The sequence below is a fragment of the Glandiceps talaboti genome, chromosome 20 (genome assembly GCF_964340395.1).
Source record: "Glandiceps talaboti chromosome 20, keGlaTala1.1, whole genome shotgun sequence".
Taxonomy (NCBI): domain Eukaryota; kingdom Metazoa; phylum Hemichordata; class Enteropneusta; family Spengelidae; genus Glandiceps; species Glandiceps talaboti.
Window position 1 is genome coordinate 1,013,996 of NC_135568.1, and position 18,867 is coordinate 1,032,862.

Genomic DNA, 18,867 nt, shown 5'->3' on the forward strand with positions numbered 1-18,867 from the left:
CTGAAGGTATACTAACCTGTATGCTATCACCAACTCACCTTGGCTATCATACCATAGGAGAACTGAAGGTATACTAACCTGTATGCTATCACCAACTCACCTTGGCTATCATACCATAGGAGAACTGAAGGTATACTAACCTGTATGCTATCACCAACTCACCTTGGCTATCATACCATAGGAGAACCTAAGGTATACTAACCTGCATGTTATCACCAACTCACCTTGGCTATCATACCATAGGAGAACCTAAGGTATACTAACCTGTATGCTATCACCAACTCACCTTGGCTGTCATGCCATAGGATAACTGAAGGTATACTAACCAGTGTATGCTATCACCAACTCACCTTGGCTATCATACCATAGGAGAACTTATCACTTTACCTGCATGCTATCACCAACTCACCTTGGCTGTCATGCCATAGGAGAACTTATCACTTTACCTGCATGCTATCACCAACTCACCTTGGCTGTCATACCATAGGAGAACTGAAGGTATACTAACCTGCATGCTATCACCAACCGTTGATAAGTTGGCGTCAGGTGTGATACGTAAATTAGCCATGTTCTGGACTATATCAGCAATAATCAGAATGTCACCTCCAAGTGGGTTTCCGTTATCAATTATGTCCTGGATGTTTTTCAGCATTTCAGTTACTTCACCTGGGTCAGTTACATTTGTCATCTGGTAGAAGAAATAATATATAAAAATATAATATATAAAAAATACTGATGGTAAAATGATAGATAGCTGAATTTAATGAATTAATAGAATTTAACTATCCCTTACAGAAAGGGTCTATACTATTCCTAAAAGATTATTCCTATAAGATCTTATAGTATTTTGGCCCCTTTCTTAAAGGAATACTTTATAATTCCTATAGGAATTATAATTCCTATAAGGAATCTTTTAGGACAGTCCTATAGGAACGATCAGTCCTATAGGAATCCTATAGGAATATTATAGGTCTTATAGGAATCCTATAAGAATACTATAGACCATTTCCGTAAGGGATAGTAATATATGAATGGAATTATTTTGAATTGCTGTATTCTTTTGACAGAGATGAACTCATTACCATCTTCGAGAATTTGATTAAATCTTCTCTCTTACAGTCTGTGGTATCAGCTTGATTCCATTCACCATTGCCATTGCACAGTCTTCTCATGAATCCTGTATTTAAAAATAATAAAATTATCAATTTTATGCATTACAATTGGCATCATTGTTTGTTTTGATATGCAGTATGTAAGTTAGGAATATTGACACTGCAGCATTTCTGTTAGATTAAGTTGAAGAGTGAATTAAACTTGAATCCTTATTTTAAGTATCTGTTTCCATTTTTGTTTTCATTCAGCCAAGGACAAAAAGGATGGAGTGATCAACTACATGTAAATACAATATTGGAAAACTGTTTTCACTGATATTCTGAGTACCAGTGCAGAACTAATGATGTAAGCATGCACACATTGTCATGATGTACAACAACTAGGGTATAAATTCCATATTTTGTGTTTGAATGCATATATCTTCAATATCTTGTTCTGTTAGCATTATAACCAGTTTGGGAGTTGTTTCAGTCACCATTCTAGTTTCTGCCAAATGATATTTAGTCTGTTTTCTGCTTACCGTTACAAAACTGACAAACTGGTAATGATTTTTAGGACTTTATAATTAACCTATACATGTTACACAAAAACAGTTTGCTTGACCCATGCAGGGTTCAACAAGCAAGGTAAACATGTAGGTCACATGAGCTGAATAGCTGGTCAATCTGTTCAAAAGGAGTGATTCAGAATTGTGCAGTTGAAAATTTCAAGTTCGATTTTCAAGTTTTGTGTTTAGAACAAAAGTTCACTTCGATACTACAGATATAGGATAGTAATTTTCAACAATTTGATGATCCAATGTTACCATCTTGAGTCACATCCCTTACCTATAGATCCACTTGGACAATCCATCCATGGTGTGAACTTGAAAGCCGTCGTCTCTTCCCATGTAATGCCAAGGTGTCGGTCGTCACTGCAAATGACGTCACTGTCGACACCTGCTAAAGTAAAGAATTGAACATGAAACATACTCGTATCATGAGTTTCACATATTAATGAAACATAGCATGTACTTCACATGAAACATACTAGTATCATGTGTTTCATATGTTAATGAAACATAGCATGTTACTCAACATGAAACATATGTTTCATATATTAATGAAACAACATGTACTTCACGTGATGAAACCTAAAACTTCTGTCTTGTTTTAATCATTATACTACATGTTTTATATGTTTGTATTCTTTTGTTTGATCTAGTTTTGTTTTGTTTTTCTCTCGTTTTGTTTTAATGTCTCATTTTGTGTCATCTTTTATGTTGTACATTAATTCTTTCACCTCGTTTAGATTTCTCATTATATGCGACTAGTCCGACACCAGTCTACATTCCTTTGGGAGATTATTTTTGTCTCATAATCCTAAAATATTTTGAATTTGTTATTCATTTCAAAATTTGTGAAAGAAAATGTCGTCAACTTTTTTTCTTTTTCCCCCAGTAAGTCTCCCAAGATTTCGCAATCACATCAGGTCACTATTTCACACAACAGCTAGGACACAATTGCGCTTGAGTTATTATTTCTAAAAAATTAACCTGTGGGAGGCTTTATGTTAAGAACGTTGCCGTAAAACAGGCCATGGTTTGCGACGATGATAAACACTTTCCTTCAATAAAGAGTGAAAACAGCCTAGAGACGTGATGATGTGTAATTACTCTGTGAATATACATATCAGGGGTGAACAAATCCACTGGTCCTGGGTCCGGGACTAGCGATTTTTTTTTGGCGGACCACACAAATTTTACCTTGTCTGGTCTGTCGGACCAGTACCTTACTGTTAATAACTATGCTGAAAAGTCGTCTGAATATACAGATTCATAGGTAACTTGAGATTTAATGTTTCACTTGGACCACTAATTCTTTCAGCAGGGCCACTGGATTTTTTTAGGCAAGTGGTCTGGGGACCACCAGTTCACAAATATGATTTGATCACCCCTGCATATAATTCATTTCTTTATAATGTAATGTATTTTTAGAAGACAGCAATAAAGTACAATTTCCTAACCTCCTACATCACCATTTACATTGTCCTCTTCTAGCGATGTAATACTAGGAACACAACGTTGTTGGTCTCTTACATAGTCTGCTGTACATTTACATGTATATCTGTCTTCAGTATAGTCACATTTCTCATTAACACCACAGTTGTCACTTGCAGGGTCACACTCATCGCTGCCTGCAAAATAAAACAATTGATGTGAATTAAGTCACATGAAAAGTGTATGAAAAACACAGTACATCTTAACTCAGACATTTGATTTCACTTCATTTCTTTGTCTACTCCAAGTTCACTACATTGAATTTTTGACTCAGGTTCACTACATTGAATTGTCTTAATTCAGAAGTTAATTCAGATATAGCTGTTGTAGAGTTTTAGTTTCTTTGCATAGTAAGCGTACAAGGTTTTAGTTCCTCTAAAGAAATTGAAGATGTTGAATGTGTTAACAAATCTACTTTATCTGAGAGTGACTGGAAGGATAACACTCCTTCTAGGTCTGGAATACTACACCTATTTTATTTTTTGACACAAACTGATGTACACAATGACACAGATCATGCATAGAATGTTTTTAAATACGTGTATTATTCATAAAAATGATCTTGTTTCTAAACAATATTTATATGAATCAAACTACTCTGACCTTTGACTGTCATAGAGATAGTACAGGTAGCACTATGTCCATCAACACCATATGCCGTACACTTCATATTAGTTCCAGTGGTAGATTTAGAATCTATTGGTAGATCACAGTCTATGTAGGGTTCGCCCTTAGGGTAATCCAAGGTAGTTATTGGAAAATATGTACTAGTATCTGTAGTATCTGTCATTGCATTGCCCAGTGTTGTGACGACTTGAAATTGTTCATACCAGTTAGTGTTGTCACAGGGATACGTTGACAGGGCATGATCTGGCGAAAAAATATGTTTCTTATAATATGGCTTAAGAAAATATGGTAGGTAGGTTGGGATTTTATCTTTTTAATTGTTTTTATTTTTGAAAAATACTGCTTCGACCCAAACCCAAACGAAATATTACTTCAGTGAAAATTTGGTGGAATATGTACATACATCACTGGGGAAAGAAAACAGACCTGCAATGAGGTCAAAAAAATTATCTTTTTGTTTTAAACATTTTTTTTAAAATTAGGGTCGGGTCATCGCAAACAGTTTTTTATTTTGCCTGATGAATTTTGAAAGTGCACATGAAAATGAAATAAACATTGCATTGGACCAGGTATATATTTCCAGGTTATAATCTGCAGTCGATAAGTCTGGATGTTTGCATTCAGCATTATGCTAACTTTAGTTGAAAAACTAATTGAGCGAAAGTTCTGTACAATTTTTGTTCGTGAAATGACTCTATTAATAGCGTGTTGAAATAGGTGATTAGGTTGAACAAATACTTTAATTCATGTTAATTAGAAAGGGTGCAAATCTTGTTAAAGCAACTGCAACATTTTTCAATGTGACGCTACGAATATATTAAATATATCAACATTGATAACATTAATTATTACCTTCAATTGGTGCTAGCAATTGGAAAGTACAACTAGCAATATAGGTATAGCTGTTGGGGTTTGACACTGCTGCGCAAACTAGAGTTCCTGTAGTTCCGAGATTTTCCAAATGGAATGAACAGTATTCTTCCCAACACAGTGTTCTGGTTTTCATGCTATAGACTGTACAGGTTAGGCTGTCATCCGTGTACTGGTCTACTGGCCAATACTCCAGAAATATGTCATTTAGGCTGACATGAACAGCAACTTTATCTTCACACTTGTAAGTTGTCAGATTCTCCGGGCAGGACAACACATTGTCCTGTGTATAATTTTGATCTAATTAAGGACAAACAGATGTTGGTGATTGCATTGAATTGAATTTTATTTCCGACAAAGAGATAAACATACAAATATTGAAATAAGAAGTAAACATTAACATCCAAAAAACAAATGATTCAAAGTTGTTGGTGGTCTAGAAAATTGGAGAAACTAATCGAGCTAGCCACTCGATTACAAAAGTGTCAATTGCATATCAAACTGTGGTGACTGTAGTTGTTCAAATTAAATAACACGCATACTACTTACAAAATGAGAAACATCAAAAGAAAAAAGTAGTACTATAATAATAACGATAAGTTCGTTACTCTGCTCAAAGCTATCCACAATTACTACACATGGCATTAAACATACAACGACACATTGACCCATTTATACATCCTCAACTCCCAGGCGACATATAAAATATTGCTCCTTCTATAAGCGCCATGGCGGTGATTAAACCATTCATATAGAAACCTATATCCTACCAGGTTCCCAATTGGGAATCACCAACTATACAGTTTGGTTGACTGGGACACAATTGTGGTTCGAATCTAGCCTAAGGACTATAGCCATTTAGAAACAAAAGTTTGGACTGACAACTCAGATTCAAAGCTAGCACCTGTAACATTTTACCATCATGACATTTATTAAATTATCTTGAATTGTTCATTGAAATGCGAGATTGAATTGAACCTTTTATTCGCTGCAGTATAATTAATGCCAATGACATTGTATTGCAACTACATAATTTGAGTAAGGATTGCTGTGGTATAAGGTTTATTTGAGAGTTTGATGGGACATCATTTAATCTTGGTTAGTTTCTTGTCATAAATAGTAGTTGCTTCAAAGTCCATAATTTGATAATATACATTTTCTATTCTGATAACCAGATTGACTATTTCAATTGTCAATTCTGCATTATTATTGTACCTTACTACTGTCGTGAGAGCTGTTGGGAGAGTGCATTAAACAGACCTGAGAAATCAATTAGGCATTATTTTACAGGGAGGGAGTTCACCACAAACAAAATACTACACTGTGAAAGGGAATCCTCTGCGTCCCTTTGGTAAATGAAAGTGGAATAGGGTGTTACACATATTTTATTCTCTTAAGGAACGCTTTTTATTAACTACCTTTCATTAAATGTTATCTTTGTAGGAGATGGCGGAATTCGGATGTTGCCATGAGTGTCCTTGGTTGCTTGCTCACTTGCGTTTAAGTGCTTTGTACTAATTCACTTGACGTACCCATCGGATATTTAACTGTGAGCATGTTATTTGTTGCTAGGCATATGCTTTTTGTTGCTAGGCATATGTTATTTGTTGCTAGGCATACTTTGGTTTATTTGTTAAATTGTTATTAACTTGGCTGTCCATCATAGTCGATATAAATACAATGGCATTGGCTATTGATTGCAGCGAATAGTTGTTCCATTATTGATTTGAAATACACAGCTAGACACCTACATAAACACCACAACCAAACGTCAGATCCAGTAATTTTGGATTTGAAATCGCATTTACATATCAACGATACGATCTACTTATGCGCATATGTTCAGACCATTATTCTCTTTAGAATGAATGTATGTATGTATGTATGTATGTATGTATGTATGTATGTATGTATGTATGTATGTATGTATGTATGTATGTATGCACTTGTATACATTGATACATTGTCTACACACCTTCACATATAAACTGAAACATTCCAGTGGGACAGGATTGACCATACCAAGCACACGATGATTTGCTACACCTGTAAACACAGAATGTAATAAATAGAGAATTAAATTGCGACCTAATTCCAGTTTGTAAACATTTAGGTATGTCTAAAATCATCAATCCATGATTTTCAATCTGTAAATTCTTAACAGAACATTGTTTAGTATACATTAATTTTGTAAATTGTGGTAGAGTTTTCATATCAGGCGTACAGAACACACATAATTCAGAATTACTCCTGAAATCGTAAAGACATCATTGGTTTTTGCTAGAGGCGTAGTCACAGTTGCTAGACATGGTGTTTCCAATATGTGTTGATCTATGTCTTTGTCTATATACTTACTGAAATATCCAAACCAAATAACATAGTCACTAATTGACCAAGTTATAGCCTTGCTGCATTCATTTCATCCCCTTAGATTCACTCACAACCCCCCCCCCCAAAAAAAAAAAAAACCCCAAAAACAAACAAACAAAACCCACAACATTGTTTCAATTGGAAAATTTGTGATACAGTACCTAAGAACTCTTAATTAAACGTATGTGTACAATATATTACTTACCTGATAGTCACACAGTCTCGCCCTTTTCTATATTCTTGACCCCTTGCAAATTGTGTATCTGATACGGATAAGCCATTGAGGGTTGTAACAGATATGTTGTCACCCCCACACTCATTTCTTAGGCGGTTTATCTTTGCGTTGATCCAGTAATGGCCGATTTTTGAGACTCCTGTTATCATGTAGGCTTTTATCTCTTGATGTTTTACGTTATCGATATCCTTGACTAAAGTCATTCCCTGGCTCTGACAACTACCAGCTGCATTAGATTGGTTCATTCTTGTATTGATGAGTTGTAGCCTTAACGAATCTATTTGGAACATGAATTGGTACTCAACGTAAATTACATTATATTGTGAGTACAATTCAAACACAATGTATAAAATGAGAGAGAGAGAGAGAGAGAGAGAGAGAGAGAGAGAGAGAGAGAGAGAGAGAGAGAGAGAGAGAGAGAGAAAGAGAGAGAGAGAGAGAGAAAGAGAGAGAGAGAGAGAGTGAGTGACGACGACGACAAGCGAGTGAGTTGGTTGGTTGGTTGGTTGATTGGTAGGTCGGTGGGGCGGTAGGTTAGTACTATAGGTGGATGGATGTATTGATGGATAGATAGATAGATAGATAGATAGATAGATAGATAGATAGATAGATAGATAGATACTAAGATAGATAGATAGATAGATAGATAGATAGATACTAAGATAGATAGATAGATAGATAGATAGATAGATACTAAGATAGATAGATAGATAGATAGATAGATAGATAGATAGATAGATAGATAGATAGATAGATAGATAGATAGATAGATAGATAGATAGATAGATAGATATTGACATGGATTTATTGTTAAGCACAGTCTCAGCGTTGAATCGTCTACTTCATACAATTACGCTACTATTAACAGCGAATGTCAATACTACTGTTACAGGAAAGCAAAACGTCCTGTGACAAATTGTCCGATATTAAAATCCGCCGTTCCCTGCACTAGCACCACGGCAATTGTTTATCATGGAGTTGTTACTTACCTGTTAAAATGAACATACAGAGGTGTAGAATCGGACATATTTTGATTTGAAACTTCATTTTTCAAAATTTCGTCTAGGAATTATTTCTTCCCGATTCGATCACACGGAGACTTGCTTGACCAATTCTGTGAACTAAAAAAAATGTATACGTATATTGCACAGTTCAGTGACGTCATTGGATCTATGCACTATTATAGCAGGTGATGCTGGGTCTGAATACGTTGCAACTACTAAAGTATACGCAGCTCAAGAAACATAAATAATATGTAATACCTTTTTTATAACCATTTTTATTAATTCCTTTATAAAAACGGGACAATTAAATTAGGTCGCCTTTCTGCCAGTGTTGTTACCTTGAGTGACTTTTCAGGTCTGTGCATGTAACTTAAATTTCTCAGTTATTTTCCATTGTCAGAATTAATTCAGTCCTACTCTTAAGACTGTTATCATAAATAAATATGTAAGTTCGTAGCGGTCGAAAGATATAAACTCAGACCGTCATCAGTCTTGAAAAGCACGTCACTTAGTCAAACGACGCCCTCTTCCCTCAAAAAATGAATTACTTCGTCTACGATACTGTACACTTTCTGAAATGAAGATTTGTATCAGAAAAGTATGGTTTCCGTCCTGCGAATAATTTATATGACGCACTCTCTCATCCGTTACCCCTCCCCTACCACACATACACAGAAACACACAGATAATAAAGCACAATGTTTTGTTTGTTTGTTTGTTTGTTTGTTTGTTTGTTTGTTTGTTTGTTTGCTTTTTTAATAATAACTTCAGAGATAAATGCAGCTGTTCAAAAGTGTGACTCGTTGATTTGGAATAATACATGAATATTCAATCTGATTCAAAACCAGTAGTGTTTGGCTAATTACTCATTAAATTCTTGTGTTTTGTCTAAATTGTCCGTTGTTTTATATGTTCACGATTTAGTCTTTATCGTAGTGGTAGCATCAAGGCAGAAAAAACGTCAAAATATAAAATCTACAAGGGTAAAAATAACTTGACAAGTCGAATGTTAGAGATGAAAATTAACAACTCTCCGACCCCGACATCGGATTTTTATCAGACTGGTCAAAACTGGTCATCTCTCTTTACTGGTATTCTAGATATTCTACCGCCTTCTATTCATACACCATATCTATTTATTCTTTAACAAAGGCAATGTGTGTGTGCGTGATTGGAGAGAGATTGGGTCGATTGGGTCATTAGTTTCTTATCCTGTCGTAGAGATCGTCGGTTAGCAGAATGGAGAGATTGGGTCGGGTGACATGATTGCATTGTTTGAGATTTGATAGAACTTCATTCCCTCCATCCAGAAAACAAAATATACTCGGCTTGAGGTTATCCTGACCTAGCAGCCCCATCCCAAGTCCACCTCTTGGCTAAAGTGGCCACATCGTGTACATCGCACACGCATTATGGCAGGTATGATCGGTTCCTGGTATCGGGTCAATTATTCGAAATAGTTCGAAACAGAAACTCGTGATTTTTTTTAGAGGATGCGGGACACTTAATGAACGGTCTCATAGCTGATACGCCCCCAAATCCTAATAACTTTGTTCACGGATACATTTTGATCATGTATTTCACCAGGTTGTAGAATTTGGTGTTGTCGTTATTTACATAAAAATGCCATATTTTCAGACTTGGTCAAACAAATGTTGACTGTTCGAACCAAAATACGCATATCTCGTAGGCAGAGCCCCCAGCGGCGAGAGTCTGGGTAACCGAGACTATACTTACCTGGTCATCAAAACAGTCCATAGTTCATCGTAGAAATTCCATGACAGAGACCGCCAAGTTATGACATTTTCAGCAGCTGGGCTTAATGACAAAATATAGAGGCTGTAGGAGTACTTAAACATAAGAATGGGTCAACAGTACAGTACAGAAGCTGAAGCAAAGTCTACAGGTACGTTAACAACATTATCATCATGGGCATTGCGATTCAAAATCTGTATTTCCGCTCCGCCAAAAATTATTGAAGTTGTTTAAACCTTTCATGACATATTGAATGTATTCAAAAATCATACATTAGAAAATAAAGCATGCGATATGTACTTTCACTTTTAAACAAAGGGATACTCTTCTCGAGAATTCAAAGAAATTGACGTCAGTTCTCGGTTTAGCAAAGCATTTACCCATATAGATGAAAGGTACAGTTCAAGTAATTTGACCTTTGCCAATTGAATACGGCATACATTTGTAATCTAAAATATTTTTGTATTTCGATTCTTTTAAAGTATTTTCTCAATATATTTAATTTTATCGACAACTTGAACACAAACTAATTTGCATATCGCCAAAATCTCAATAGGATGTAAACTTAATGTTTTGAACGCGCTGAACAAGGACAATAGTAGATGAAAGTAAAAGTTAGAAGGCTAAATGACTTACATAATTAGCATTGAGAATGATGCAATATTTGTAGTAGTGTTAACTGTAGATACTGTGTAAGTGATTGCTGAAAGTGGTGTATGATCATTTACAAAACTAAGGTGCGATTAAAATGAAAGCAAATGTTGTGAAGGTGGGTGAAGTTGTACATATACGGGAACAACATTTGTGTTACTTTATTTCTCTGCTTGCCTGCTTTGTTTTTCTGTATCTATGGTGATAAATGTGACTGATAATTTTTTTTAGTTTGATTCAGTACTTGATTGGTTGTAGGATTGTATTACAGAAAACGACGTTGAGCTGACTTTGTCTGAGACGTGTAGTCCCGTATATCACAAACGTACAATAGGACGTTCACAAAAGAAACCGAAACTTACACTTCCGTCTATAAATTGTAATTTGTGCTATAAGCAGTGCTCTAGGATATTTAACAATGGCTGTAAGTCCGAAAACACGAACTGTCTCGCAGTTTTGCTATTTAGAGATACTCTGACTTCAAAGATTAGTACCATAATAAGCATTAGGTAACAGTTTACTGAGTGTAAAAGTAATAACAATAAATACATAATGATATATATGAAAGCCAGTAAGGGACATTTTGTAAAATAAAAAATAAAAAATTATCTTGTGAGCACAACATAATATATTGTGCGCACGACTTACTATCTTGTGAGCACGACATACTATCTTGTGAGCACAACATACTATCTTGTGAGCACAAGATGCTATCTTGTGAGCACAACATACTATCTTGTGAGCACAACATACTAAGTCGTGCTCACAACATAGTTTCTCGTGCGCACGACATAATTTTTGAAACACTTTAACACATCCTAAGGAGTCCTAATTTCTGATTGGACAATACCTTGCATTCAATGGCCACATAATTAATCAATTTTGTTTCTCCTATATTCAAGTGAATGATGACTCAATCATCGAATACCAATGTCCAACTGTTGCCATTTGTCATTTCGCTTAGCTTGTGACTGAAAACAGTAATAGAATAGTGATACTGTGAACCCTGAAATTATTCGCGCATTTTGAATTTCGCGCTTGATCGAGAACACGAAATTAAAACTGCATGGATGTATTTTATTTTGAGACGTAAGTCAGCCTTGTGACATCATTTTCATACGATGTTACTACTGTTACTATGAATATTGTGAGTATGTCAGTCATCTCAAGTAAATTCATCTCAGTGAAAACTTGTCGCCAACAGTTTCGTCAAATCCATTGTTTTGTAGCCAACTCGAGTTTCTATTCTATTCGCATTTGGCGACTTGGCGAATGGGTAGCTGTAACCCTGTTTTGAACTTCATTCCAAAAAGATGCATAACAGAGACACTGACGTGATTTGATTATCGTTTCACCAAACGTGTGACTGTAGCACATTGACGCCTGTTTGTTAACGGCTCCTGCTTTGAGAGTGAGCTTTGACTGCTTCCAGACTTTCGTATTTTTTGATCTGGTAACTTGTCTACTTAATTGTACTATAATTAACACCAACAATACATTTGTCACAAATCACCACTGTTACAGTGTGTTAAATTCGCAGCTGTAACAATAGAGGACTGCAATTGACGGATGCCCACAAAGCCATACTGCCCATCAATCCAAAGGGTGCTCAGGCTCATTTAGTTCTGTTTACAAATATAAACAAAACAAAATAAACATACATGTAAACAAACAAACAAAAACAAACAAAAAACAAACAAACAAAATAAACTGACAAATGAGTAGATACATACATGAGTAAACGACAACAAACCAACGAACAACCAAACACTGCCCCCCCCCCCCCCCCCGAATGGTCACATATGGAAATAACCGGTGGGGTTTTTTTGCTTCACAAGAATTATTTTTTTGCTTCACAAGAATTTTTTTTTTTTTGCTTCACAAGAATTTTTTTTTTTGCTTCACAAGAATTTTTTTTTTTTGCTTCACAAGAATTTTTTTTTTTGCTTCACAAGAATTTTTTTTTTTTTGCTTCACAAGATTTTTTTTTTTTGCTTCACAAGAATTTTTTTTTTTTTGCTTCACAAGAATTTTTTTTTTTTGCTTCACAAGAATTTTTTTTTTTGCTTCACAAGAATTTTTTTTTTGCTTCACAAGATAGTATGTCCTGCGCACGAGAGTGTAGCACCCTCTACAGGTCATACTCGTTTAGGGAGGAAGGACAACCTTCGATCGTCACTATATATCCTCGAGATCTGAGTAAGTTTATACCTTCTTTGTCCTACTTTTAGGAAGTATCATTGTTCGAATATCTTTTTATTGTCACCACACGTTAGTGTGAAGCTAGGGCTGGCCAGATCTAACTTTGTCTACATCAGCTCTTGGTTTGTTCACAATCCGGAAGTGAATCGTGAAAAAACAGCATACGCATTTGCCCCGCTTCGCTTCTGCACCCTGAAACCATGGAAGTATAACCCACTGCTGAAACCAACCGACATTTTCATGTAATTGACAAGTTTATCGTGATTACGTATTTTACTGATTATGCTACAAAAAAAATGGGTATTTGTCAGTATGTACTGTTATTTCCGAATTTCTTACGGATCACCAACATCATTGGGCTGTTGCTGTTTGTCGTACTCAGTACATACGGATGCGTCATCATGCTGCAAAGTTCATAATTGCCCGTAAATACACACACACACACACACACGCATATATATATATATGTATATAACTATAGACTCTGTGAAATATTCAATGAAGCTTCCTGTATGGTATGTTAGAACATTTGAAAGTTGGTGCCATTGAATGGGAAAACCCGCTACTGACATGACCATTGTGATAAACAGTAAACATACATTGCACGAGTTATCTATAAATGCCTGTGACCAGGACGTCGTTTTATCAGTAGATGACAATGAAATTGGCTTTGAAGGTGCCGAAAAAAACTCTAATCAATATCAAACTGGCTAAAATTGATACAAAAACATCACCGGTCCCTCTGATGTAGGTTCATGATCACGCAACTCTCTTGTCTGCATATCACATGTATAAACTTACACTCGAACAGTATGTTAAAACTTGACTTTTGTTACATGTAACAGAGTCGCGCAAACCTACATCAGAGGGACGCGGTCTTGTTTTTATATCAATGTTTGCTGGTTTGATAGAAGTAGACCTTTTTCGGCACCCTCAAAGCCAAACTCATTGTCCACTACTGATAAAACGACGAACTGGTCACAAACATTTCTAAATAACTCCTGCAATGCATGGTAGTATATCCACGCGTCAAGCAACTTCGATGTGAACTGAAAGACACAATTGTATCTTACATGTATTTTACAACAGTAGTAAAGAGAATAGGCCATGAAAACATAATTTTTGTTCATTTGTAAATGAAAGGAGGGTATAAGCGAGTTGGCTGGAAGAAGAAAATTATTTTCCACACCATGCAGATAGATATCACTTTTGTTTCAAATAAGCTGTTTGGTTGAGCTGCTAGACTCATGTAACTCAAAAGTCTCACCGTGGTATACAACAACAGTGAGCATGCGCACCTACAGCTATTGTCTCTTCCTTCGCAGTTACCATGATGCTATGTCTTAGCAACAGCTTGGGTTGTTTTCTTTTGCCTGTTTCTCTCATTATAGTAATGACTTGTCCAACACTTTGCCACAAACCCCATGACACCCTCATTACACATAAATCACCATTATATGTCAAAGTTTAAAAGGGCACACGCTGATTTTAAACATATTTGGGCATAGCCTTTGCGGAATATTTTAAAGGTGCTCACAATAATGTATGAACTGAAGCATATTTAACCACCACTTGCAATCCACTTAATTCAAACCTGATATTCAGATATCATCAATAAACTATCTCATGATGTAATTTATGGTACGTATCAAAAAATGTCAGGATATTCCTGCTATGCTGTCAACTATTTTAACAATGCCAGAAGACAATTGTAATGTTATAGAAGACATGCAGTGACATTAACATTATACTGGAATGGGGTTTTATTTAGCTATTTTCTAAAATCATTAAAAAATGTATGCACATATATCTAACAACATGACCACGCCCATAGCAACAGCCAAATGAGCGCGTATATCGCAAAGATAGCAACATTGTTGGATGGGCAACTGGATAGTCATTCAGCAAATGAACACTATTGTTAGCATGGACTAGCATATGGATAAACATTTTTAAAAACTGTAAAGTTGTGCACTGGCGGTATTTTTTTTTATTTCAGGTTGCCGTGGTTTTGATCGCTTTGGCGGCAGTCTTTTTAGAGTTTCAATTATCACTGTGTTGTCTGAAGTTACAAACTTGTGTTCTGTGTTTCCTCGTCATTACAGGCACTTCTGCAATCGCAACCAAGTCATGGCCGATCGTTTTTATGATTTTTTAAGACGCCGGGGCATGTCTTCCGAACAAATCGATAAGATGGAAAGTGACAAGGTTAGTTTTAAGACAGGTGCTGTGTTCCATGTGGGCTAATGTGTATTACCTCTCTGTTCATGCGTCTGACTGTCCGTCCGTATGTCCGTATGTATGTATGTATGTATGTATGTATGTATGTATGTATGTATGTATGTATGTATGTATGTATGTATGTATGTATGTATGTATGTATGTATGTATGTATGTATGTGTGTGTGTGTGTGTGTGTCTGTCTGTCTGTCTGTCTGTCTGTCTGTCTGTCTGTCTGTATGTCTGTCTGTCTGTATGTATGTATGTATGTATGTATGTATATATGTGTGTCTATATGTGTGTATTTGTTTATTTGTGAATGCGCGCATGTATTTTGCGTGCATCCCAGAACTCGTGACAAGATGGCGCTATTGTGTTTGGCAGCAGCCCATGTTGATACTTTTGCTTGGCATATGCACATCATGTGAACTTTTTTCCGTTTATTAATCTGGTCAAATAGGTGCTATCCAGTATCGACATTTTATTGAAATTGAGACTATTTGGTTTCTTATTTCAGATCGAACCATCAGTTATTGCGCTAATGGGTCCGGAAGAGGAACTGCTTTCGAGGTACATCCCTTCTCCTGGTGATCGAATTGCTGTGATTGACTTTTGTAAACGTACGTTACAATTTAAGACAACGGGCGCAAAAAGAAAAACGGCATTACTCGATAAAATAAGAAGTAGATTTCGTATCCGAAATAGAAATAGACCCGACTCAGAATCATCAGATGATTCAACGGGCAGTCTGAACCAGCGTTCTCGCCATGGGCACTTATTGGGAAATAAACATGCAAGAAAGCTGCGTAGGCGCATCGAATTGGGATGGTTGGATTATGACCAAGCGACCAAATCATACAAGCAAGTGCGTAGCAAAAAGGGAGGCGGCACAAGGAGTTTGTCAGTCAACAAGACATACAGAAAACGTGACCTACTAGAGCTTGGCAAGCCGTTATTTTTCCCAAATGGTAGATCACCTAAGGGAATCATTGATGACTTCGAATTTGATGTAAAAGACATAACAGAAAACAGCCTCGATGAAGTAAGCACAGTTGAGCAGTTTTACGAGAGAACGGGTTTTCGCATGTTGCGTTTTTACCTCACAACAAAGAAACGCATTTGTAGCAATGAAGAGGTAGCCCAGCAGTCCGATGGACAAACGTCCGTTACTCAGGATAATAGAAGCCAAACATCTCCGGAAAATTCAGATGTTCCTGAAGATGGTCGCGAAAATACTAGAGATGGGGAAGGCGACAGTGTCGATACCTCTGGCATGCCAAGAAGTGAAGATGTTGGAAATCCAATAGCAGCGCAAAACTATGAAGACTATGATTCTGCTGTGAATATTCTGTCAACCATGGATGCAAGTATGCAAGAAACTGATTCAAGCGCGTGCATGGTTCAGCTCGGTGCTATGGAAGGCAGTTTTGGGGACTTAGACAACACTATACCACTACCAGGTGATTTTTATCAAATCACTGCACCTGAAGATATCGTGGAGGAACAAGTTACTCGAAAGTTGCTGATACACCGAAGCAACTTTCTGGTGGACATGCTGAATGCATTCAGCGATCAAAGTATTCTGGATGATTACATTGATGCAAAGTTAATATTGCCGAATGGAGACTTGGAGCAGGCTGATGGAAGCGGAGTTTTCCGAGATTGCTTGACGGGCTTTTGGAGTGATTTTTATGAACGATGCACGATGGGAAACACATACAAAGTACCTTTGCTGAGACACGATTACTCCCGTAATAAGTGGGAGGCGGTTGCGCGAATTATTGTAAAGGGTTGGCAGCAAGCCAGTTATTTTCCAATTGCGTTGGCCCCGTCCTTCATCCAAAGTGTGCTTTTCGATGACCCACGCGACCTGCTTGATACATACCTACTTTTTGTATCAGAAAGTGAACGGGAGTTAATAGAAGAAGCCATCGATAGCTTTCAGGGAGTAGACGAAGACGAACTTGTCGATTTCCTTGACAACCATCAATGTAGACAGATACCAAGGGCTGACAACATTCGAGAGATAATCTTGGAAATCGCACATAAAGAGCTCGTGCAGGAGCCGGCGTTTATAGCCGATTCATGGAAACCCATACTCCGATCTGTTGCCAACGGAATGGATGCTGTGGCTATCGCAAGAATCTACGATGAGAAAAAGCCTACGACGAGGAAAGTGATTAAAAAATTACTCTTCCCAGATCCCATGAGTAGCGAGGACAAGACCGTCGCGAACCACCTTCAACGGTATCTCAGAGAAGTAAATGACCAAACCCTGAAGTATTTCCTACGGTTCTGTACGGGGGCCGATATCATGCCCGATGACCCAATAAGAGTTTGCTTCGTAAAGCTTGATGGTATCCAACGTCGTCCAGTCTCACACACTTGCTCAAATTTGTTGGAATTGCCACTGGTGTATGAAAATTACCCAGAATTCCGTGCAGAATTCAATGCTGTACTACATAGTGGAGTGTGGGTTATGGACATTATTTAGAATATTGAAAGTCCGGTTCGTAACCATGTTAGGCCTTGTTTTCAAGAAAATTAAGAATAGCAAGGAAGAAAGAAACTCAGATTATTGTTTCTACCATTCACAACTGCCCACTATTGTTTGTTTCACGTCACTCATTTCAAAGTCACACGTTTTAATAGCACCTGAAAAAAGTTATGCTATGTTAATGTTTTCACAAACCATACGCTGAGAAAACTTTGTTTTTGACGCCAGGATAGAGTTAATTAACAGCAATTTACTTTGTTTTAATGCTTTAGTACGAAGTCATTAGCAGAGATCAAAGAAACCAGACAGTGTATTAACACCATTTTTGTCCAATATTCCCAATAGACCAGACTGCCTTGTCATGTCTTTCTAAAGAATGTGGACACATTTCAGATACCCTGTGATGTGCATATTTAGTTTTTTATGATTGAATTTATGTCCAGACAAATTCAATTATAATCAATAATTAAATTATGCTCATTGTTCATGTGCCACCAGCTGAAAAAATATAGAAATAAACCTTAAACGTTACAGCTACTTGGGGTTTCGAAGACGAATATGCCACACTTTGCCTGTCAAATCGTTTTCTTCTGTATTTGTAAGTACACTTGTACGAAAGTAATATTTATTTGTGTTGATTTGAGTTTGATGTACGCGGTTGAGTTAAATTGCACAGTGGGTTGCTACATCATGTTCACATAACTAGCATTGTATTCTTGATGTTTTCAAGCAGCAAAACAGTGACATGTCGTTAATTGGCTGCATTTTGACTGTCAAATACACAATGTCACTTTGTTATATATTGTGGTTTAATCACCACCGTTTCTGTGAAATTAAACTTCATGTGTTTTAATTGGTTAAGTACTGTAGTGTGTCTGTTTCTTGCCTAGGCCGCACAAATTAAATACTGTGTTTGGCATCACCCTGAGATGGGAAAACCAAAGAGGGAGTTAACAAACTAATTATATATTCTAAAATATGCAAATTAATGAAATCTTGAGTGGTTAACAGTGTCTTACCTACACGCATTAAATGTCTTACCTACATTCATTAAATGCTATAAAAACTAACAAAATGACGTAATCGCACTAATTTATGACTGAATCTCTCTATATGGTATGTCAATCAAGTAGGGTTACAGAATCAACCAGTGTTCAATAAGTGGCGCTGAACTATTAAACGAAATAGTTCCCTTTTCTCAGAGTGAAACCTAACAACTTACAGTCACATTCGCTAAATGTTGACTGCACTCACTACATTAAATGTACAATTCCTGAATGAAGTT

General features: G+C 36.6%; 1 protein-coding gene across 1 annotated transcript in view; it reads left to right on the forward strand.

Moving 5' to 3' along the window:
• Window positions 1-10,007: 10,007 nt before the first annotated feature.
• Window positions 10,008-18,867, forward strand: part of LOC144450706 (protein mono-ADP-ribosyltransferase PARP15-like) — a 39,242-nt gene continuing 30,382 nt past the window's right edge. Inside the window, exon 1 of the mRNA XM_078141369.1 lies at window positions 10,008-10,163. Coding sequence (XP_077997495.1) covers window positions 10,121-10,163 — 43 coding nt within the window. The 5' untranslated portion in view covers window positions 10,008-10,120. The remainder of the gene's footprint in view (window positions 10,164-18,867) is intronic.